This window comes from Topomyia yanbarensis, chromosome 2, assembly GCF_030247195.1.
Source record: "Topomyia yanbarensis strain Yona2022 chromosome 2, ASM3024719v1, whole genome shotgun sequence".
NCBI lineage: Eukaryota > Metazoa > Arthropoda > Insecta > Diptera > Culicidae > Topomyia > Topomyia yanbarensis.
The window spans coordinates 355767259-355793352 of record NC_080671.1 but is presented as its reverse complement, the minus strand read 5'-3'; the positions used below and the strand labels follow the sequence as shown (position 1 = coordinate 355793352).

The following is a 26094-nucleotide window of genomic DNA, read 5'->3' as shown; positions in this document are numbered from 1 at the left end:
GATTTGATTTCTTTATTTCGCACATTATAATTAGGTTCTTATAGAATTCACACACATGTTTGGTGAGGCCCAAGATCACCGTTATATCTCAACACAAAGCATTTTTGGGGGAAAATTCCTTGAACGTGCTATAAAAATACAAAAAAACATATTATCCGGTTAATTAAGGTCAGTCTACCTTCTCATCATGCCCAGAGTAGCAGCTAAAAATCGTTCCGCTATAAATACACGGCAAAAACAACTGCAGTCGAATTGTGTTGTTATTGATTTTTAGAAATGCCCTGTAAGACCAGCTACTTGAAAAGTGAAACAATTACTAAACGTGCAGATTGGGCTCAATTCTGGAGAAGCCAACGCGCAAGGCAATGCATCACATCAAATATTTAGAAGCACAGTCGTTTGTTTCACGCTAAGACAAGACGTGACAATAGTGGGGGTGGGCGTTTTTGTTCCAATTTTACGTCATAATGGTCCAGCTCCTGATTGATTGATTCTGACTTTTTGGACCGTACGCAATGTTACTGCAGGGATAGCAAAATGATGTTTGGCAGTGTTGCTATATTGATAGGAAAAGATTGTTATAAATTTTGACAAATAAAATTATTATCGTTAAAAAAGTAAAAATGACTAAATTGAACTGAAATTGTGCAGCAAAGTGAAAAACGTATTTATCATGCGTGGTCGATTAACTTTAACAAAAATAAGGCAGAAACCAAACTATAATCTAAAATTATCCAGAAAATGGCTTTATCAAACCTTACTAAACACCCATGACATGGAAAAACGGTGCCTTACATCAATATAGTGGATTCAAGATATAAAATATTGCCGGAATAAAATAAATTAAGAAGACTCTAATTTCATTAATAAAAATAGCAACACTGTTCGGAAGATTTCGGCAGGGTGAAAATGTGCGAAAAGAAGAATGCCGAGGGAAAAACAAGAAGCCGATTGTCACGTCTAGTCTTAGGTTTCACGGAACAACATGCAGCACACCAACGAAAACTGTCACGTTAACAACATCATCCTTGTATATATATATATATATGCAATGGCTCCACAGAGATGCGCTTACATGAATTATTTCCACACACCCCTGGCATATTGATTAACAGATTTATGTAAAGAGACGGAGAAGTGTCTTCCATAACAGATGCATCTTCGCATTTTCCCGGGTGTTCCTAACGTTGTTCTTGTGGTGAAAATGCTTCCGTATAAACCAACTACTTCATACGAAACCATTTTATGCGGATCAACCGAAAAGTGGGATTTATCAGACAACACCGGTTATGCACCCATAGTAATTTTCTATGCGCGAATTCTGCAAAAAGATACTGCACCACGGAAACAATGTGAAATTGCAGGTAAAAAAGTCCGCCTACTATAACCGTAAACAGCACACCGTTATCTTATGCCAAACAAAAAACGGCTACAAACCAATATCTACGGATCTGACATGAACAAATATTCACTCAACAAAAATTGCGCCTAGTGTCTCCAAGCCAACAACCGGCACCACCAGCAAAGAAGCGAACGTAGAAGAGGACGGATGCGTTTGTACGTGCGCTCGCATTACTTTTTGACGCTCTATTACTTTCTTCGAAAATACTTTGAATTGGCTTCTCAACGTTTTGTAGTGTATTCCGTCGATTCAAGCAATAAAACTCGTTTTTTAACTTGTACACAATGTAGACATCTTCAACTTTTGTTTTAACAAATGTTAACAATCAAATAAAGTTTTCATTTTTACGCTTTTATCATATAACAATTTAATAAGGTATTACAAATTACAAATAAGGTATTACAAAGAAATTACTATTACTATTTTTTGCTCTACTATGAATACTGGACGTGTTCGCTCATCTTCTGGGTAAAAGCGCGGGCCCCCAACTACGACCCGGGCCCCAGGGCAATTGCCCTGGCTGACCCCCCCTCTCATCGGGCCTGCCAGTCAGAATGTCGCTAATAAAAAAATCAACTCAATTTTTTACTCCTATGCTAGATGTGAATACTTCGGAATTTAGTAGAAGATAGTTGCAATTTCATTTCGACCGAATGGTCGTCGGTGTTAAGTCAGACCGGACTAAGTCGCAAAACATTAAAAAATGAGATTATGATATCACTGAATAAAGAATTTCGTCAGCTACATTTGACTTTTGCCAGATTTGAATTATGTAATAATAAACAGAAATTATGGCAAAGATTAATTTTCAATTACAAAGTAAAGGATGCTGCGATTCAAACTTTAAACTCGTTTTTCTCGAAATCAATATTTTGTCACTTAGTGCGGTCTAACTTAACACAGGCCAAATAATGCAGAAATTTAAACATGTCGTTCATTACAACAGGAGTTAGTAATATTCAACTATTAGAATTATTATGATGATGGCCCCACCTCATTTCCCCACAAAGGCGTAATTTTATTTCATCAAACCGTGTTGTTTGTTTATTTCAATATTTCACAACACTGTTTATTACTTCCACAAGACTCTTAAATCATACTGTATTATCTATAAGCCTGATGATATTTTTAAAATTCTTTTGCAAAACGAAACATTGAAAATATCAAAATAAAAGTCTGTTAAGTGGAATAGAACAGATTAATGCTGGCTTAAAATCCAAATGTCACTGAACTTGTCATAAACCCAAACGGAACTCACCATTTTTAACGACTCTGGCCTTTACACAAAAACGCTTCTAACGATCAAACCATCAATCATCATTCCCTTAATTTTCCCCGAAATAAGCTAAACAACAAGCTCAAATTTGCGTTGCCGAAAGCTGCTTTTGGAACCAACACGGGCTAAATCCCGTCGAGTAAACACGCCACACTTAATAATTGTCCGGACGTTAGTCGTCCACTGCCTTAAACAGTAACAACACAAATGGATTCACGAAAAAACAGTCGTATAGAAAATCCCACGCCATCTTGTTGCTTTTTAAGGAAAATCCGTCCTGCTGGTTATTGTTCGCGCGATCTCCATAGCCAAATGTCTCTCCGCTGGCCACCATTGCCAGCAGCAGCAGCAGCACCACTACCACCAAGGCAACGAGACTTGCGACGCCATTTCATTGCTGAATATCTTTGGTCAATCAACTCAATGCCAACCAAGAGCCAGAACCTGTCCAATTTCTCAAATCCTTGAACAAGCAGCACAGCTCTTACAGCAGCAGCGGCAGCGGAAGTGTGCTTGGCCGAACCATTTTAAGACGCTCGCCGCACCGACCGGTGGCCTCTAATACATATACCGAACCCCTTGGCCCTAGTCGATCGGTCGAATAACGTCATCTCAGCCACTCAGAAGAATGATACTTTTGTCGTGCCCGGTTGGGTCCCAATAAGTTTCCAGAACTCAGAATTTCCTTTCTTTTTTTTTCTGCTCAATTCCAGGCGAATCTCCGTCCAAGCGACTGCTGTTTGATTATCCGAGTCCATATTTGTATGGTAATTATCATCCGTCGCCGAGTGACGATCTGGTCGCTTTATGGTTTGGAAGTAACGGAACAGGTTAGTACAGAATTTCGACGGTTGTATTGTATATAAATATATGAATAGAATTACCCCACCCGCTTCCATTGGGACTTGGCGACGCCATTTTGTACGGTTAAATTCAGATGGGGAGTCTCACCCGGTTGGGTGCGGTATCGCAATCTCGAGCAAATGTGAAGTACCCTGTCGCCTGCGAATAAATGGGCGTTTTATTGCATCTCATCGATGTTTTGGAACGATGGAAGCATTGTTCTCATCGTGAATGATTTACGATCATCATCGAGCAGCATACGTTTCGGTAATATCTCTATAATTGTGTTTTGGTTTCGATAATCATCACTGGACGTGATGGCGATCGCAGATTAAACTTGTGCCAATCAAATGCGTAGTATTTTTCGTAAAGAATATCATGTTCTTCCAGTCAATGTGGATCGTTCATAGATAGTGCGTATCCATCAATCCTGCAAACACATTATTTTATGTTATGAAACATTGAACTCATGTTGCTCAAATAATATTTTTCTAAGCATCTCCTAGATATTTGCCAGTATTTCCTGCGTAGATATACTGTGTAAGTATGTCCGGATAAGCATTTGTAACTATCGTACTTTGCGTTTTTATTGTATAGGCTAAACGCTCTCTTATCAATCTTAGTAATAGTACGTTTTCGGAAAACTTTGGTTATTCTGATATATATTTACCAACTAATGATAGTTTTAGGCCAACATAGCTTACTTCGTATAGACACTCGACCTACAAAGCTCAAAAACTAAAATTCCTGCGCATTTTTTATTGAAAAACGCTTTTAACCCACCTAACAGTGTGATGAGACATTTCTTATAACTCTTATCACTCTCTTCGGATATTATATCGTTTGAGAACATTTAGAACTTGATGCTTCGCGATGTTTTTGATAACACATACTACATGGGATAGTGGCAGGACTCAGAGAATCGCTAAAATCAGCATAGGACAACATCAGTGCGAGAAATCTCAAACCAAATCAATCGGAAAGCGAAAAAATGGCCCATAAAATAGACATACCATCGAATTTTTGTTAATGCTCTGTTAATAAAATATCTAAATTGTGGTGGGAAAACTGAATTTTCCTAAAGGGGTTATTTATTAATCATTCGCATGTATGAAAAAAGCCTTATGTTTACATTTGTGAGTATCGCAAAGTTGAGACTTTATTGTAGTTATGAATATTAACCTGAGAAAATTCACCATAAATACTTCTTGGACGATATACCGTCAAAATTATTTTATCAAATGATGCGCTGTTTAACGTTTGTAAAACTCATTGAAGATACTAAACCTCCGAAATTGGCGGTTTCAAAATGATGCCATCTTGACCTTAAATTACTATTTTTAAACATTTGACCTATACATATTATTGGTCATACAACAAAAATCAAATGCTCATCAAAATTGATCAGAACCTGCTAGAGTCGAATGGAAATCGTCATTTTTCATAAATTTCTCTCTACATTCGGAAAGTGTTATCCTCGTTATTAATCATATTACGTTTTCGTCTCAACTCGACGCATTCCCAAAATAAAAACCTGTTTTAATCCATCTAGTGGTGCAATTGTGCTTGTCTCATTTGTCCAGACTACGATTCCATGGCTGGTTATGTTCAATACAATGGTGGAAGTGAATATTACATGTTCAGTACGATTTGCACATACATACAACGGATCGACAGCCACGATCTTGAGATACTATGCGATACTGAAACATCGCTTGAAACCAGCGGCGGATCATGGAGAAAGATCCGGGAGGTCCGGGTCCTGCCGAAAATTTTCAACTTGATAAGAAATTTTAAACTAGTTTTAATTTTAAAGTAGCAACCCCTCACTGCATACTCCCTCCGGGCCGGTATGATTGACGATTTTTAGAGTGTTTGCATAACCTTTCTATATGAGAAAGGCAAAAATGTACCAAAGTCCAAAAAAGTCAATTTTTGTCAAACATCTCAATGTTTCATGCATTTTAAAGTCATTTGGCATCAAAAATACAAATTTGATTTTGAAAATTTTTCATTTCAGTTTATATGGGAATTTGCTGTGTGATTGCACTCTTCAACTCGTAACTCCGGAACCGGAAGTCCAATCAATAAAAATTTATAAATAATACAATAAATAAATTCAATAACAGCCGATGGGAAGGTTGTACCTTTCATGTGAGACTAACTTTGTGCAAATCGGTCCAGCCATCTCTGAGAAACAGAGGTCACATTTTTTCCACATACACACATACACACACGTGCATACACACACAGACGTTTTCCGATCTCGATGAACTCAGTCGATTGGCATATGACACTCGACCCTCCAGGTCGGGATTAGATTGACGAATTTTAGAGTGAATGAGAAAGGCAAAAACATTTTTAGCAAATGTTGAAAGTTATGCATTTTTTTGGTGAGCAGTTCTATGTTTCATAGACATTAAATCAATTTTAACTTCGTTTCCTATTAAATAAAGACCCTTATTACAGTACATCTCTACAAAAACGAGCTCAATTTGAAAATAAATCTGAGGATTATGATTGATTATAGAACTCTGGAATTTTCTATTGGAATGTTTTCAGGCAGGAATTTGATATTGATGCTATTAGACAACTGTGAAATCAAGACCAATAGATCAGTTACATATCAGGACCCCATTCCGACAATTTATCAAAAGTCCTCATGATGTTTACAACAACAGCTTATCAATCTACGGATCAGATAATTGTTATTGTAATATTGAATTAAATCAGTCTGCATCAATAAATTTTCAACTTCAATCCAATATTTCTTTTTGGGTGTGGTGGGGGGGGGGGGGGTTGTATGGTGTTAAACCCCAAAACCTTCTCTTGGCTACGCCGTTGCTTGGAGTTATTTATTTCGCTTTTCATTTTCCGATATGTTTCAGATCGATCCGATGGTTATAAGTTAAAAAAAATTGCAGTCAGAAGGTTCGCACAAATGAACATTTTTGCACTGATAAGTTATCAAGTTCCTTCCGGACAACTTGGAAGTGTTCGGTGATTATTTCTAGCGGTTGTAGATAGAAAAATGAAATACAAAATTCGTTTTATCGAAATAATGTTTGGCTTATTTCAATGGATTATTACTATATTGAACAATAAATAGGCGACAAAAGGTAATCCACAAACAACAAGCCATAACTTTTAAAGTATTCAAAATAGATATTTGAAGTCTTCAGTAAAGTTACTCGCAAAAGTAAGAGCTACAAATTTGCTGAAGGCATCATTTCGATATAATCACTTCCAAGAAAATTTGTGAAAATATCTCACTTATATGGGGATTAATCAGCAAAAGCACAATACCAAAAGAAAGGGCATATTGCCTCTATTAAATTCTCCGAAGATACTATTGACCTAAAATAAGCCGTTTTGGCGTTAATAATAGATTACATGTTTTGGTCATATTTCTGGCAATGGGAAATGATAAAAATCTTTCGTCCGCATTTAATGTTTAATATCTCTTTTGATAATAGTCCGATTTCAACAATCTATAGCTTGTGTCAATTTCGGCAGATAATTTAAAAAAACTGCAGAAAACGCCATTTTTACGCATTCAAACATTCATATCTTGGAAACTAAACATCAGAATCAAAAATAAATTAATAGCGTTCATACTTTTTTTAGTTCTTTCATTTAAAATTGGTTTGGATAAGATCGGTTCAGCCATTGCTGAGAAACACGAATGAGAATTTGTCCGTTACAAACACACACACAGACATTGTCCCAAATCGTCGATTGGTATATAAGACTCGGTCCTCCGGGCCTCGGAAAAAATCTTGAAAGTTTGAGCGAATTCTATACATTTCTTTTATAAGAAATGTAAAAAGCTAACATTTCATCAACAACGAATTTAAGGCCCATAAATTTATTGTCAAGTATATCCAAAATGTTTGAAAAGCTAATCAAAAATCAAATTTCTGATTTCGTTAACAGAATGAACTATTTACATCGTTTTCAATCTGGATTTCGAAGTTGTCATAGCACTGAGACTGCTTTAATGAGAGTGCACGACGATATTGCACAGACGATAGATAAAAAAGGAATCACAATTTTATTACTAATAGATTTTGCCAAAGCTTTCGATAGAGTTTCGCATAGTAAACTAGTAAATAAACTAATTTCACTGTATGCCTTCTCTAACGAGGCAGCAAAATTGATAAGAAGCTACTTAAGCAATCGTAGTCAGGCAGTAAGTCATAATGAAATCCTCTCTGATTTCGAACCAATCTTATCCGGAGTTCCTCAAGCGTCAGTTCTTGGTCCTCTTCTAATTTCTCTTTTTATTAATGATCTCCCAAGCGTTTTAGATTTCTGTTCGGTTCATCTCTTTGCAGATGACGTTCAAATTTACATCAGTGCGGACAAAATTACAGATATAACTACATTGGAAACATGATGAACTACGACCTTCGCAAAATCGTCAATTGGTCAAAAGAAAATTCATTACTAATCAACCCTAGTAAAACAAAAGCAATGCTTATCTCTAAACAAAGGATTACTGTTTTACCTCCAAATATTTGCATCGATGGAGTTGAAGTAAATTTTATACACCGAGTCAATAACTTAGGAGTTATATTCAATAGCAATTTGGTGTCGGATGATCACATAAACCATCAATGTTCAAAAATTTATGGATCATTGAAACGTTTAAATTTGACAACAAGGAATTGCAGCATTCAAACTAAATTGAAGTTATTCAAAGCATTGATGCTGCCGCATTTCATCTACGGAGATTTTGTTTATACAAATGCATCGAGTGAATCACTTCAGTAGCTAAGAGTAGCATTAAATGCCTTTATAAGATACCTATGTGTACAATGTTTCCAGGTACTCACATGTATCACATCTGCAAAAGATACTTATAGGCTGCTCTTTCAGTCATTTCCATAAATATAGATCTTGCATAAATCTTTTCCACATCATCAAAACCTCAAACCCAAGTTATCTCTTGGAAAAACTAGTTCCATTGAGAGGCACGCGCACAAGGAGTTTTATAGCCGTAAGCACAAAGCCGTACCAACAGTTTTTAAACCGGACTAACTTTTAAACCGGCCTAAAATATTTGGTAAGCTTTCATCAAACGATGATTTCATTTATATGACTGCGTTCTGATCTGCGTTACACGATAATGTTAAAAAAACAACAAATTCAAGTTTAAGAAAATGAGTAAATTAGACAACATCGTGAATTGTTTTTCATTCCGATATTTTCTTGTAGTAAAATAGCTTTTCTTCGTCAAATGTCTCATTCCATAGCGCGTGAAAACAATTTTGTCAACTTGTAGCCGATATGTTTCTGAACTTAGAACTTCAACTTGTTGGATCGTTGATAGTTGGCCAATGATGTACAGCATTTTGTAGTGACATAATCGTCAATGCCCAAAACAAATAAATTGGTGTACATATGCATGTTTTCATTCAGTTTGAATACACGCTCGTCGAGTTTGAGGTGGTTGAACCATTGGTTGTATTTGGTGCCATGATAGTTATTTCTCGACAAACATATGATTACGGCTTAAAAGCCAACTGTCAAAATTCTCTTTGAAAGGAAATTCCGGACAAACCGTTACTGGCTAAACACAGTTCATAGCAGTTAATGGAAGAGAAAACTCTTTTGTTTACTGCCAACATCTGTGATTGGCGAGTAACGGTTTGTCCGGAATTTCCTTTCAAAGAGAATTTTGACTGTTGACTTTTAAGCTGTAATCATATGTTTGTCGAGATTTCAAACTTTGATTAACACTTTGGTTAAAATGTTTCAATTTGAACTCAAAATGAACTGTGAATGTCACTCTAATTGAACATGATACCTATCGACGTGAGGGACAACAGTTATATTCGTTTCAAGCGAATTTTCACAAGTTTGGAATAAATATCAATTATAAATAAAGGTCTGCAAGGCTTAAATAAAAAGTAAACAAAGGTCAAACGAAAAATTTAACTTCGACAGAATGATTATTTTAGATTTACAAGTGTTATATTTCATATTTTCGTTTTTTTTATTCTTATTGGAACAATGCGCATATTTAAAATCAATCAATTAATCTTAGCTTAGCTTGTGGGGCTAATTTCTAAGCTGTTAACATTCTGATTCAATTTGTTAACCACGAGTGTAAAAACATTCATAAAATATTGCATTTTACGATCTATATCTATTTATCATTTATCTATCCCCTAAAAAAATAATTTTCTTACGTTATTTACTTTCTTTGATGTGAGTTGTTGATTTATATTAACGAATTAAATGGTCCCACTTATTTTCATAGCGATAAGCAAAAAGAAAAGAATCAAAACAATTCTTTTTGCAGTTTTTTAATTCGGAAAAACAACGATTCAATTTTTTCAAACGTACTATACTGTAACCATTTGATGCGCAATTGGAATGAAGCGTGTAGAGAGAAGGAAAGAACGAGGAATTCGAAAATACTGGTAGATATAATTAGGTAGATTTGTCTTTCCTACCTGATAAAATTGGTTAATTTTTGCTATCTTTATTGCGAGCAAAGAGAGCCACAGTTATTCAGAAGAAAGCCGAAGAGGGGATTGAAAATAACGAAATGTGCGCAAGTATGACAACATGATGCTGCCATTTGCATTGCTGTGTTCTGATCGGCAATACACGGCAACGTTAAAAAACTGTACAATGAAGTTAATTTAAAATTCACTCTTCATGCCAATTAATAATCTGATGTATTCATGTTTTTAAAACAATTTTGAAATCCTTTATTTAGCTTAAGGGGTTACACCACTGTAGAGCACGAAAAAATAAGCTTACTTCAAGAATTTGTATGGCTCAATAAAAAGGTGAATCAACATCTTGTTGAATGGGATTTATAACATAAGTATTGCATCAAACAAAATATTTTTTTTCGAGATATTTCTTCACAAGATGGCGGCTGTCCAGCATTTTCACCTGATGCGCGTTTTTTTTAAGTTTCCACGGCCGGAAATCTATCTCCCGTGATTTTTGACCTAGTGCCAAAAACTAAAGTTTTTCTGATTCCTTATGTCAATAGCGACGTACGTAGGATTTTTTCGATATTTTGATTTTACGCGAAATGGCGCACTTTTGAGTGAAAAAACGTCGAAAATGTCATAAAAATCTACACAAAATCGTTAATTAATAAAAAATAAGCAATAAAAAAATTAAATTCTGCGTGCGTCGCTGGAGAAATCAATTTTGTATATACTGTGAAAATTTCAAAGTGATTAAAAATCATTCGTTCGAGTTACATTTCCGTTTAGCTCAAAAAAGTAGTTTCGAGAAAAACGCGGTTTTCAGTACACATGGGGTATACATAAGAGGCGTTGCGGCAGAATTGAAAATTTATATATTTATGAATTGTTTTCGTCTTCCATGCTTTGGGATATCATTTTTAACTACCTAAAGCACAATTAAAGACTAATAAATAGAAAATCGTTTGGTTTAAAATTCTACAGTGGTGTAACCGCCTAAACAATTTATTATTTAAGGTCCCTTGATGCAGACAGTGAATTCTGGAGGCACCTCGACAAAATGCGGTGTAAACCGTAACTCAAAATTTCCTGGACCAATCGTACTGAATTTTGCACAGTTTTTATTCTTCACATCATTGCCCAGGTAACTACAAAAGCTTTTTGCAAAATGCTTGATATTATTATTTTTTCAATAGCATTTTCATCGTTTTTTAGCAATAATCGGACTTTGGCTTCAAAGTGCTACGAAAAGTTCGAAAATCGACAAAGAAATAAAAGCTCCATTAGTTACTTGTGGAGTGATGTTAAAAAACAACTATGCAAATGTACCAACGATTGGTCCAGCAGATTTTGAGTTATGGTGTACACCGCAAAACCAGTTTTCGACGTGGCACCTGACTGAATAGACAATCTTTGCATCGAAAAAAATTAAGGAATCCAATTTTTTGTCGATAATACTTTACATTACCCCCTTAAGTTCCGACACGATTTAGGCGATTCTTCTGCATTCAACTTTTTGTGTCATTTTTCCAAGTCATTTGTCCAGTCTCAACTTTCACAACTTCTTTCAAACTCTGCATTAGACCTCTCCACATTTTGAAAAAGTTTTGAAATATGCATCGGTCAGCTCAAATTCTTGTTCTAGGTGTGAATTTAAGAACTTTCGCCAAAAATGGCTTAATTTGGACATGATTTAGAGGTGTCTCCAATCAAGAATCGTGTTTTTGATATGTTCTTCACTTACATTCTGATTTAATACGCCATACATGCCCACATATCATCAAAGGTTGTTCCTTAGACATATCTTAACATGTTTTAACAGGTGAACATAGCTCTAATCGCACTAGAAAATTTGTTAACTGGATTTTCATATAGGGAAGTATATCAAAACAAAGGAAAATTAGTACTATTTTTTCGTGGTTTTGGTATTCTTTTCTTTATAAAAATCTAATTAACAAATTTTCTATTTCGATTAGAGCTATGTTCACCTGTTAAAACATGTTAAGATATGTCTAAGGAACAACCTTCGACGACATGAGGGCTTGTAAGGTCTATTAAATCAGAGTGTAAGTGGTCTTCCTATGGAAACATATCAAAAACACGATTTTTGATTGGATACACCTCTAAATCATGTCCAAACTAAGCCATTTTCGCCGAAAGTTCCTAAATTCACACCTAGAACAAGAATTTGAGCTGACCGATGTATATTTCAAAACTTTTTCAAAATGTGGAAAGGTCTACTGTGCATTTCTGTTCTATCACTAAGAATTAAACGACAATTTGTTCTACAGTGGAAATGCTAATCGTCCAAGATCTGATGGAAAATTATAAGTAGTGAAACAATATAAGCAAGCTTCAATATTATTTAAATAACGATCAAAATGAGAATTGTTGTAGCAGATTGTTTGCCGTCATAGTGTTACTTAGGTTGTATGGTATGGCTTTATTTACAATCTTTTATTTAATCTTAGTTTGTATTCTTTCGAAAGCAGTCAAATATAAGAAAACATCCACTTGCTTATTGTGTTCTTTGTGAGAACAGTAGAAGAAGTAGAAAAGGGTACACATTGTGATTATATATTCTTTTCTTTTCCTCTAGTTAAACTAACTAAAAAATTGTAGGTAAATTAAACAGCTTCACTCATTTTGATAGCCATAAGTAAACTAACAAACGAAAACAATTTTTATTTAATGCAGCTCTGCATCCAATTATAAAATTTCGTTCTACGGTTAGTTTCAAAATGATTCGACTTCTGCTAACCTGCAATATAACTCTTCGACATTGCATTTTCAAATGAACGTTCAGCACCTTATGGATAGGACGACAAAGAATATCAAAAAAATGACATTTAAAACTCGATTATACCTGTTTTTCGTACGGGATAAAACTTGCTTACTTGCCCTCATATGGTTTGTGTGCAACATGGGCCATAATATTGCACATAAAGGTCGAAAAGTTGATTCAAATTATTGAGATGTATTCAAGAGAAATATGGCACCCCTTTACACTGTTTTCATTTGGCTTCAGGATGCAGCCATTTCTTCAATGACAGGTACTAACGTGTTAGACCGGACTAAACTCAGGCCTAAAATCAAAGATAGTACTGTGCGGCGGTACCAACTAGCTTCAAGCATACCGGTGAACAATACAATGTTGTTCATGTTCGGTACAGGCTCAAAACAAAGTCTTCATAACAAATAAATCACAAACGTTTCACACTACCACTACAATTTGCCGTGCCATTTGAGTTAATACTTTAATATTGGCTAACCCAAGGATGCTTCCACAAAAACAATGTTCAAAATAGTAGTGTGACAATATAAATTGTTCTTTTTGGTTTCCTTTTTTTCACTGTACACATTTCTAATTGAATTTTGACAAGCACTGCGAAGCATTCATGTATCAAAGTCAAAATCAAATATGTTGCAGTTATCTGAAATTGTATGCGTAGGTATAATAAGAAAAGCTTTTGGAAATGTCACTTCTTGTTGCGAATGTGATTAGGTTCGAAGAATTCTTTTCGTTCAGAGTTCTTAGGGCGTGCTTCTGTTCACGTGTATGAAGATTAAATATAATTTAAAAAATCGTTCGAAATGATATCAATTGTCTGGTGTAGAGATAATGAATGCTCTTCTTAGGTACTTATATGCTTAGTATCTTGAATAGATCTACCGGGATATGAAATAACGATCCTGTGTCTGCCAGTTAGCTGATATTCGACACCCACGTGGCATCTTCGCAAAGATGCAGCAACATAATACAAACATGATAATGAAGAGCGCAGTATCGTACGTTACGGGAAATAAATGGCACCCGAGTACGAGTACTCCTTTTCACTGCCATTAGACTGGCAACTGCCTGGTGCTTCCACGCAAAGCTTAGCGGGAAACTTTCATTCCCGCCAGTTTTTCCATGACACGATTGTAACGCTCCGGTACCGTGACCAGCAAGGAGGCTCCTTTTCTTTAGCCACATGATGAATATGAATGAAATATCACCATCGCCGTACTACTTGTTGGCTGAAAGGCGAGTGTATCCTGCGTGGGTGCGGATGAAAACACAACCACGTTCCCGCGTGTGCCAGTGTAGCAACTTTTTCGCGGGTAAACAGTCAGTGCTTGAACTATGGCGCGAACAGTAGCCCAGTATGCATTTGCGTCCATTTGCCGCGCTTGTCTATTCGAGCGTCGACAATGACAACGATGGCGACGACGCACGCTAGGCACCAGGATCATAGCAAATACCTCCCATGGCAAAAATATTGTCAACCGCACGGAAGCTAACCGTCCGCAAGCAGCAGCGCGCGAGAATTTGATCCTTTATTTTAATTAACTGCGGAAGAGTGTCCTGTCATTTAGTTTAGGGTGGATCTAATTAGAAAGTGCCGAGAGTATTTTTGATACATTTCTCGATCGGATTTGTTTTCTGAAAAAATCGGCGAATATATCTGGTCAGCTTAGAATCCAGGCACTTTATTCTGTATCACTGCCTCTAGTTATCGAATTTGAAATGTTTTGATATCGATTTGCCAGATATAGGAGAAGTAAAAAAAATCATCATTCAATCTCGACAAGGTCCAATCGAAATACTGCGAAAAAGTTTAAAAGTGGAAAAGTTTAACGTTGGAAATGTACTCAAGCTGTTTCGCAATCATAACAGTGTAGCCCAAAAGGTTCTAAACAAATTATCGTGCTGGAACTTTTGGGTCAGTAGATGTACTGAAAGATGTTGGGGTTTGTCAAGCGAAACCCCGCATTCTCGGACGGGGATGCACTAAAAAATACGGTGCTAGTGGTAGTATCGAGCAGGTGTTCATTCCGTGCCTCAAAGCAACCCAATAAGACGTTGAACCAGCATTTGATGACTAGAACACTTACAAGTAAACTGAACGACCGGGTTTTAATGAAATTTGAAGATGTCCTTTTATGGACGACCAAATCTCTCTTCAAATGAATTCAAGGCTGGTTCTCCGACAAAAGTTCTATCTGGCCACAGCACGAAGTGATGTCCCCAACCAAGTTTTTCAATATGTGCCACAAAGAGTCTGAAAGCATAACCTTAATATAATCACTGCAAAAAAAACGAAAATATCTCGCTTATACGGGGAATAATCTGGGAAACACAATATGAAACAGCCATATCTTGGAGAGGTATCTAAAGTTTAAAATCAAAAACAAATTAATAGTATTCTGTCTGAGTGTTACGCCTTTCATTTAAAATTGGTTTAAATAAGACTTGCACAGACTGAGAAACACGAATGATAGTTTGCTACTTACATACAGACACACAGACATTGTTCCGAATCGTTGAGCTGAGTCGATTGGTATATAAAACTCGGCCCTCGGCTTTTTTAATTCAATGTAGTAGACGGAACTTTCGAATTTATTTCTGTTGAATTTCCACATTTGCAAAAAGTGCTTTCTTTAATCGATCATACTGTACTTACTTATCAGCATTGTAAATACGTATACCTAAAACATTTCTCTAATGCAAATACGGCATTATAGAGGTTTGTTCTTATTCTGAATTAGAATCATGAGCTTCTTGCATTACAGACCAAGTTTTGTTACAGCATTTTTTGTTTTTTTTTTGGGAGCTATGCCACTTCGACCACTAGTCAGGTTATCTTTTGTCGCATCCCCTAATGGTTCTACATTAGAGTGGGACAAAAAATAAAATTCTGCTCCGAGCAACTTTTTGGGTACCATTTGGGCCCTGGAACAACTTAGCTCGATCAGTAAAACTATATTTTTGCGCCCACTGTTTAAAGTTTACATGAGATTTTGTATGAGGAAATCGACGTTTACAAAATAATTCATCCAAGAGACGCCCAGTGCTTCATAAAAATAAATCGAAGTGAAATTTTTACAGGAAATTTATCAAAGAAACAATGTTTCGAAAACCGCAAAACGATTTGACGATTGTGGAAAAAGTTATTGAGCAAAAATCGACTGATGCTCTGACGGTTGGAAAAATATTCATTTTTTCTAGCATCACTGCATTTGGCTGTCCAATTATATGAAAATGTGTTTTGACTTTCTCTTACTGTTTTTAAATCAATGATCTGAACTGTTTGGTCACTTCCCAAGAGTTTTGAGGGATAAAATAAGGCTTCTTTTGTACAAATTTGAAGAAAATTAAAAATGCTGCATATAATTCGACCGTCCGCAGCAGTGGTTCTATGACAATTGAAATTTTCATCAATCTTCAGAGAATCTGTCGATTTTTCCTTAATAACTTTTTCCACAATCGTCATATCGTTTTGCGGTCTTCGAGACTTTGTTTCCTTCATATTCAAATTTGATTTATTTTTAGGAAGCACCGGGCGACTCTTGGACGAATTATTTTGTAAAAGTCGATTTCCCCATACATCATCTCATGCAAGCTTTAAACCATGGGCGCAAAAATATAGTTTCACCGATCGAGCTTAGAATTTGCACAGTTATTCTAGGACCCAAATGGAACCAAAAAAGTTGCTCGGAGCGAAATTTTATTTTTTTCATGTAACCATGTCCCACCCTACTCTACATGTTACAAATTGCCCGAATGCAATGTTGTTGAAAGCTAGTTTTTAAGTCCACTTCCCAAGTAACAATTTTGGTTATATTGAAGTTTTATAGCGTTTAATAAAACTCATATATAAAACCGTCCATGCCTGCCTTATGGTTTTATGTACTTCCTACAGGTTGCTATAAACCCATGTTATGACTTGTTGGCCCAGTTTTATGGTATTCAGTAGAACCTGCCATGCGAACTACAATAGGAACAATAGTTTTATCACGGTTGTATTTTACTCTTTAAGTGTAATACTAAACCTACAGAATAAAATCTTCTTGTGGCGTATCAGTTTTGAGAGCCATTTTATGAGCGTTATAAAACCACCATAAAACTCTTTAAACCGTTCCTGAAAACGTCTATAAAACCGCTTTTGCTTTCCATGATACGGCTTCTTTTCACTGGTTGAACGCGTTGAATAAAATTTTATCAATGTTTTATTTCTCTATGCCGCATGATTCCAATCATTGAACCAAATGACAGACTGTTAAGCATTTAATTTTTCTCATAATATTGAATATTAAAGAAATACACCACCCAAACAAACCAGAAAGCCCATATTTGATAAATTTTACTTCGCGATTGGGTAGTTTTTCTTGAGGGCGACATTTTATTTCAACAAAACTTGATACACTTGAATAATCCTTCCATATCCCAAGCTGGTCATAACTGAGTAAATCATGCAGCTAATATGTTTATCATAGCACTTCTGCATCTATGTGAAGAGTGACAAGTTTTATGTTGGGATTAATCACTAGAGTTACTATATTAAGAGTTAGGCGGACATAAAAAACCGGAAAACTGGCAGCACTTATTTCAGGAAGAAAACACTGGCATCCCATGTAAATGTTCAAGCTCTAGCTTAATAATATCATTTTCGTCGTGAGTAAGAACTTTACATGCACGAATAGAAAAAAAACCAATTCGAAGATCTGATGATATGATTTCATACTTGTGCGCATATCTCCTCTTGTTACAGAAAAAAATTGTTCTTTTCGTTTCTCTACACTCGATAACATAAGATAAGAGTAAAATAGTTATGACCATAATCACAATACCTTTTCCATATACATCCAAAGAGAACATGTTATGTGACGTCATGCTCGAGTGGCTTCGGCATTTGACATGTTTAATTGGCTCCGCTCAGTGTCGCCGCCTAACTATGAATATAGTAACTATATTAATCTAATTAATGCTTGCCCTGTCAAAAAAATGCGGACGAACATGGTCAGGCGATTTAAAAAGTTTGACGTTTAACTCAACTCGCCTGTACTAATTGCCTCTAGGAACAAATGCAATTTGCAAATGCGATTTAAAGGCAATTTGAACACTTTGACAATTTTTTTGGCGGCTGAAAAGGACTTGGTTGTTTTTGCGTTTTTCAAACATGGCGGTTCATGTTTGGCTATTTTGTTTGTCTAGTGTACTTCATTTAGCCAACGAATGTGAGAAATTGTGTAATCGTGTGTAAGTATAGTGGAACAAGATCTCTGACCTAAAGTCTAAATGAAAGTCAGATTATGGTAAGTTTTGGTGTGCAATGCCAATTTCACCATTGATTCTTCCTATAGTTTGGTGGTGATTACCTAGTGTAGTAATAAGTTTATGTGAGTAGATAATGAATCAGAAAATAAGTAATATTTGTAATTTTCATATTAGGCAATTAAGGGCGATTAAATGGCGCGTTCCCTGGGCGATTTAAGGGCGGGTAGAGCGGCTAAAAAATGACGGCGGCAAATCGCCCAAATGTTGCATTTGAAATAGCCCCCTAATTGCCAGCAATTTGCTGGCAAATTAAAGGGCAATTAGCACATGCGAGTTTGCAAATAGCCCCCCGTTAGCCAGCAACTTACCCTTTTGACTGGGATCCCATGTAAATGTTCAAGCTCTAGCTTAATAATATCATTGTTGTCGTGAGTAAGAACTTTACATGCACGAATAGAAAAACCAATTCGAAGATCTCATGATAAATTTCATACTTGTGCGCATATCTCTTCTTGATACAGAAAAAACTGGTTCTTTTTGTATTTCTACACTCGATAACGCAAGATAAGAGTTAAATAGTTATGACCATAATCACAATACCTTTTCCATATACATCCAAAGAGAACATGTTATGTGACGTCATGCTCGATTGGCTCCGGCATTTGACATGTTCAATTGGCTCCGCTCAGTGTCGCCGCCTAACTATGAATATAGTAACTATATTAATCACTGCTTGCCCTATCAAAAAAATGCGGACGAACATGGTCAGGCGATTTAAAACGTTTGACGTTTAACTCAACTCGCCTGTGCTAATTGCCTCTAGGAACAAATGCAATTTGCAAATGCGATTTAAAGGCAATTTCAACACTTTGACAAATTTTCTGGCGGCTGAAAAGGACTTGGTTGTTTTTGCGTTTTTCAAACATGGCGGTTCATGTTTGGCTTAAGCTTAAAATATTTTTTTTAAACGATTGGCGTGTTCTCGCTTGTATTTTGTTTGTCTAGTGTACTTCATTTAGCCAACGAATGTGAGAAATTGTGTAATCGTGTGAAAGTATAGTGGAACAAGATCTCTGACCTAAAGTCTAAATGAAAGTCAGATTGTGGTAAGTTTTGATGTGCAATAAGAATTTCACCATCGATTCTTCCTATAGTTTGGTGGTGATTACCTGTGTAGTGATAAGTTTATGTGAGTAGATAAATAAGTAATATTTGTAATTTCAATATTAGGCAATTAAGGGCGATTAAATGGCGCATTGCCTGGACGATTAGGGGGCGATTTAAGGGTGGGTAGAGCGACTAAAAAATGACGGCGGCAAATCGCCCAAATGTTGCATTTGAAATAACCCCCTAATTGCCAGCAATTTGCTGGCAAATTGAAGGGCAATTAGCGCATCTGAGTTGGAAAATAGCCCCCGTTAGCCAGCAGCTTGCCCTTTTTGACTGAGTGTTGGTTTTGACTATTTTGACAGCAACTTTGGCCAAAATGGTAGATGAATGGTGGAAGTTTTTTCTATGTAACGGTGTCAAATTTGTCAAATTTGAGCAGCAAAATAGAAAACAAGACGAAAAATAAATCAAATATTTTATTTTTCTAAAGGATAATTCAATATATGTGAATTGTTCTGGTTATCATACAACGGATTTACATCACCAGAACATTTGACACTTGTGGCAAATGCATAAAAACAACCAACAATTTTATTGCATGCTAAATAATGCGATGCTCTACTGAAACATTATTAGTAGACTATAAGGTTATAGCAAAAGTCAGATATGTACACTGAGCAAAAAGCATCCGAAAATTTCATAAGTCTCGGCATATGAACCAACCTTCTGACGATGTCATTGAACGCTTTAGAATGTCATAGGCAGGCTTATGAATTCATTTATCTTTATTCATGCACTCCATAGACGTACAAATAATATATTTCATAAAACAGTCTTATGACTTCGCTTTTTCTGATGAAACCCATATGAGATCTGTTATTGATTCTATAAAATTGTATTTTGTTTTTCATAAACGTCACTTTTGTGAAAAGTTCATAATTGTTTCTTATGAATTCAGTACTGGCCTGGACGGCAAACCAGGAGTTAATAGTTTCAGCACTTTTTGATTATCGCTGTTTGAAACAAAAGAAGTGAGATTTTCAGTCAAATTGCAACAAAATTTTAAATTGTTTTTATGTTATTGAATAAATTACTGTGAGCATTAAATCTGTTTACATGGTTATGATTTTTACAGAAGATATCCGATTATTTGAAATGAAATAAGTTGGGCATATAATTAGTGTCGGACGCGTATTTTTAATTATCAAAATCATTTGAGAAGTAACAATCATTATCATTCAGTTGTCAAGTCCAGTTTCCCAGTTGTCTAAGCCCAGTTTCCCAAGAAATATTGACGAAGCGTTGCTCATTATGTACAAATTTTAATATTTAATGAGAGTTTTCTCTTCAATCTTCTGAAGGGATCTATACTTGGCGGTTAATTTGTCCCGAATTGAGTTCTACAAGATGACCACACGAATGAACTCATGAGGAATGACGTTCATGTTTGACAATTCTCAGTGATTGTTAAACGAAGTTCATCCGGCTCATTTTGTGTGGTTATGTCGGTTGGTGTAAAACCTAATATCCTCTCAAGGTTGATTTTTACTGTTGATTTTTTGTCTACTAAAAATGCTCGAGAAATGTCAGCCATGTTCTTTTTTTATATAAATGCACAATAATATTCATAAATAAAAAACTTATGGCATTCATTCGAACATTGTAATGAATTTCATAAGACTGTTCTATGGAAATCGTTATTTCTACTATGTTTTCTACTTATAAATGTCAGCAATTTTCATAAATGGGCACCTATTGCGTTCATTCGGACATTTTCATAAATTTCATAAGACTGTCTTATGAAAATAATAAGAGATGGATTTGGAAAATTTCCCCTCCAAATCATAAGACAGATTTATAAAACCCATTTAAAATCCTTATGTCTGAAAGTCATAAGACGTTTTTATGGAAATTCAATGTAAATTTTGCTCGGTGTACTTCTAGATAATGTCAGAACACGTTGAATTTGACGTAGCCAATCGAATAGAGTATCTTCTTTTGAAATTTCGTTTGGGAAGTATTGTGGTAATAGAAGCTTTTGAGCTTACTTGGCTCCGTGCGTATTAAATCGGCAAAATAGGCCTTTGCAACTCCAAAAAGAATTCCAAGTGTCAATTGTACCCAGTTAAGCTCAGCCGGAAATGAACCGGAATTATGTCTGGTTCCAGTTAGCATTTCGGCTCCAGTGTCACAGCCTATTCTAGTTTGAATCGGTTGTGTCACTAGAGCCGGGAAACGAACTGGAACCAGCCAGAATTCCAGTTCATTTCCGGCTTAACTTTACTTGATAGAATGTACTAGTTAGAGTAGAGAGGAGTCAAGTTGACCAGTTTTCTTTGGCGAGCTCGTGCGCTGGTATTTTTACACTGATTTTGACAAACAAGCAATCGTTGGATAGGTTATATGTTTGGCAACATGTGGCGGCAATGGTTTTTTGCTTGGCGAAATATATTTTAAGTTTAATCCGATAAGGCGAAGGCACTTTTTTCGATGTTTTAAAATCTAGGGGGCACGATAGGTCACTACATTCGAGGTTAAATTAAACAACGTGCACGCTTAGAAAATCCCCGTGTCAACTTTTATTTGAAGAGTATTAATACTGAAGATTACTTATAATTTGAATTGACGTCATTCATGTAAGAAAATGAAAAGTGGCAAATGATGTGAAAAATCATGAAACCGCGAAAGGAAATGTTGAAAAAACTTTTTTTTTGGAAGCTGCGTCTGGCTTTGTAATTACGAATGACTTCTTCGGTGTCCTCGTCGGCGCCAGAGTGTGGAATTGAAGTTGTTTATTCCGGCTCACGTAGTTGCGTAGCTGTCAGTAGTGCCTCAAAACGGACGTATTGTGCCTTTAAGCATATGTTGCATATTGATGTCCGTATTTTTTCAAAACCAAAAATATCGAAAAACCAACACAATACTCGTGAACGTATCCACTGGAAACAGACAGAGAAAGAATTACCGGAACGGTGAGAATGAAGAAACGGTGAAAATTCACCTTATTGGAACCAATGAGAAAAGATATGTCCTCAAGTAGAAATCGAACTTGCGATCTCACGTCCAAACAAGGAATATATAAACTCCATCAACGGTTGGATTTGTTGTTAGCATCTGCCTATAGGCTTTGAGGGCAGACATCAACATGCTCCTCCATAGCTCTATTCACTGACAAAGGTCTGGCGGCGACTAAGTTAGCTAAGGAGGCCAACAGTGATAATAAAATATCACAAGCCTGAACGCAGTACACTGGACCTAAAAATAGATAACGAGAGAGATTTGGCCCGATCGATGAGAGGGATCTGCTTATAGTAGACATTGGGGGTCGATGGGTCAATTAGGAGGTATTGGAGGCTGCTGCGGTGATCACGTTACTGTTGGGAATGTGATGGCATCATCGCAGTTCCTCGATGGTGAAGTGATTAACGCATCCAACTAGAGACTGGGAGATCGCAGGTTCGATTTCTGCTTGAGGACATATCTTTTCTCATTGTTTCCAATAAGGTGAATTTTCACCGTTTCTTCATTCTCACCATTCCGGTCATTCTTTCTTTTTCTGTTTTCTAGTTGAAACGCTCATAAAAATCCTTCAAAAAGGAAAAACAAAGACTCATCCCGAATAGAATGGTATCATACAATAACGTTACAATAAATCATTTTGTTATTATTAAGAACTTTTCATTGATTATTACCGCTATCGTAGAAACCTATCATAAAGCAATGATACCGCGAATCTTAAGGATGATAGTATTTATCATATTCGGAGTTCTTACGATACACTGAATAGGTCGTTAAGTATCATTACCATTCAAAAATGTATTTTTTCTCGAACATATTTTTCGAGCAATGATTCAAGAAATCGTTATCACCATACTTTTTTGTACAATGATTGAGTCTATAATAAAATGCAAGTTAAACTGATAAATAAAACTGTTCGCAGTTCGATTTGTCTGTTTAAAATCATTCAGTGGCCTAACGACAATCGGAATCATCCTTTGTTTACAAGAATATATTGTAAAAAATAGATTAACCAATAGCCATTTCTGGTATGATTGTGTGCATATAAACCTGTTTTGTTGACATTCACCGAGCAAAATTGACATTGAATTTCCATAAAAACGTCTTATGACTTTCAGACATAAGGATTTTAAATGGATTTTATAAGTCTGTCTTATGATTTGGAGGGGAAATTTTCCAAATCCATCTCTTGTTATTTTCATAAGGCAGTCTTATGAAATTTATGAAAATGTCCGAATGATCGCCATAGGTCCCATTTATGAAAATTGCTGATATTTATAAGCAGAAAACATAGTAGAAATAATGATTTCCATAGAACAGTCTTATGATATTCTTCACAATGTTCGAATGAATGCCATAAGTTTTTTATTTATGGATATTATTGTGCATTTATATAAAAAATAGAACATGGCTGACATTTCTCTAGCATTTTTAGTAGACGAAAAACCAACAGTAAGAATCAACCTTGAGAGGATATTAGGTTTTACACCAATCGACATAACCCCACAAAATGAACCGGATGAACTTCGTTTGACAATTCTCGGTGGTTTGTTTACATGGGAGTTACGTAAGTTTGAATGTAACAGATGGGCACCCGTTGCACTCGAACTCACGCAACTGACAAAGTAAATAAACCACCGAGACTTGTCAAACATGAACGTCATTCATCATGAGTTCATTCATGTGTAACCTCCGATAGACTATGGGCGGATAACGACTAGCAAATTCGCTTCGAGTGTCGAACGAGACTCTATTTAGCTCTGGGTCGGCATTGGCTCAAGAGATAGCAGGATTACTAGTCACTTTTAACATTATATTTATTACACTGTGGTACTTCCTCAACTCCACTCTCTTAACCTAACCACGTGGTTTCAAACTTAATATACTAGGTTGTACATGCTTCTTTTTCTCTTAACCTAGTTTTTGTCTCACCCTCATGCTGCCATCATCACCACATCCATGCGTTCCGCCTGCCGCTTTCCTCTATGCTCGTTACTATTGCTCGTGCGTTCGGAATGTCTCTTCTGTCCGTTCATTGAAGCTGCTCACGTAGTCGGGGTATTGTAGCACGCCGCGGTCCGCGTCCTGCGGGCCGCTCAGTTGGTCACTGTAGTGAAACCTGAGGGTTTATACATGTGGGGTCGACATCGAAAATCCTGATCCACCGGTTCCTACCGGCTCGACGTATCGTTCTGGATTAGCGATTGCTCACGGCGGTTTGACTGGCCGGGCTTAGCGGTCGAACTCTGGATTCGGTTCACCTCGTGTTCGGAACTGAGACGGATTTCTATCCGTGTAATATGGGTCCTGACTCGATTAACCGGAATGCACGTGGTTATGAGTCACTCGCGAACAATTTGTAAATTGTTGAATCACCGAAAACTGTTTCACCGTGTGTACTGTACAAGTGATCGATTTAGAATACCTCGAGGATTGGTGATGGCGTCCAACAGACTTCGCCGTTAAATGGTTTTGTGGCCCGTCAGCTATCTCCTTTCTCTGTCCAGTTATCACCACCCTTGTGATAACGGCGATCATATTATGGCATGGGTAGATATTCCCTGTGGTATCTTTGGTAGAGGTGATGGGCTGATTTTGAGGGGCTTTTAATCCATGCCGTATTGGTTTTCTTGGTAACCTAACCAGAACGGTTACACATGTGGTCATCTTGTAGAACTCAATACGGTACAAATGAACCGCCAAGTGTAGATCACTTCAGAAGATTGAAGAGAAAACTCTCATTAAATATTAAAATTTGTACATAATGAGCAACTGGGCTTGGACAACTGAGAAACTGGACTTGACAACTGCATGATAATGATTGTTACTTCTCAATTGATTTTGATAATTATAAAATACGCGTCAGACACTAATTATATGCACAACTTATTTCATTTCAAATGATCGGATATCTTCTGTAAAAATCATAGCCATGTAAACTAATTTAATACTCACAGTAATTTATTAAATAACATAAAAAACAATTATTTAAAATTTTGCTGCGATTTGACTAAAAATCTCACTTCTTTTGTTTCAAACAGCGGTATCCGAAAAGTACTGGCCTGAAACTATTAGCTTCTAGTTGGCCGTCCAGGCCAGTACTGAATTCATAAGAAACAATTATGAACTTTTCACAAAAGTGACGTTTATGAAAAACAAAATATAATTTTTTAGAATCAATAACAGACCTCATATGGGTTTCATGAGAAAAACTTATGAAATTCTTAAACGCATATATTGGAGCGTAGTCATAAGACTGTTTTATGAAATACATTATGTGTACGTCTATGGAGTGCATGAATAAAGATAAATGAATTCATAAGCCTGCCTATGACATTCTATAGCGTTCAATGGCATCGCACAGTGGCAGGAGGCTGGCCAAAACCTCAAAAATTTATTTTTGAAATATTGATATTTTATATTTTTCCTAAATTTCCAAGTATTGAATGATGTATATTCAAAATTTTATGATCATTGGATAAGAACACGATTTTTAACATGAGTTTAAACGTAACAAAGTCCGAACTTTTTAATGATTTTCATTTCCGAAACCACCATTGCTCTGTTCATTTCAAATGCATATTGCTCTTTTGATTTTGGTCCGATTTTAGCACAATTAGTTTCATTGTGTAGAGGAAAGAAAGAACTTGGTTAGTGAATAAAATACATTTGGTAAATTTGCATGGAACTATGACTTTTTAGTTTAAATATGTTGGAGGTGGTCAGATCAAAAATACTTTTTTCGCTAATGTATTCTGTACAAATTTCGGAATCATTTCGGAACGGTCACATAGTATACATTCTATGGGAAAAAACCTCTTCTTTTCGAATATCATGATGTCATTTTGCGCCTAGGTGCGCAAAAAGTTTTAAGGAGATGTTGAAGCTTTGTTGCTGATATGGAGGCGCATGGTGTTTTGTTTAATATAGTTAGACAATCTACAGT

The 26094-nt window shown here is 36.1% G+C and overlaps 1 protein-coding gene across 1 annotated transcript in view; it reads left to right on the top strand.

Moving 5' to 3' along the window:
• Positions 1-26094, top strand: part of LOC131684287 (serine-rich adhesin for platelets) — a 384398-nt gene that overhangs the window by 86277 nt on the left and 272027 nt on the right. The window contains exon 4 of the mRNA XM_058967008.1: positions 3392-3508. Coding sequence (XP_058822991.1) covers positions 3392-3508 — 117 coding nt within the window. The remainder of the gene's footprint in view (positions 1-3391; positions 3509-26094) is intronic.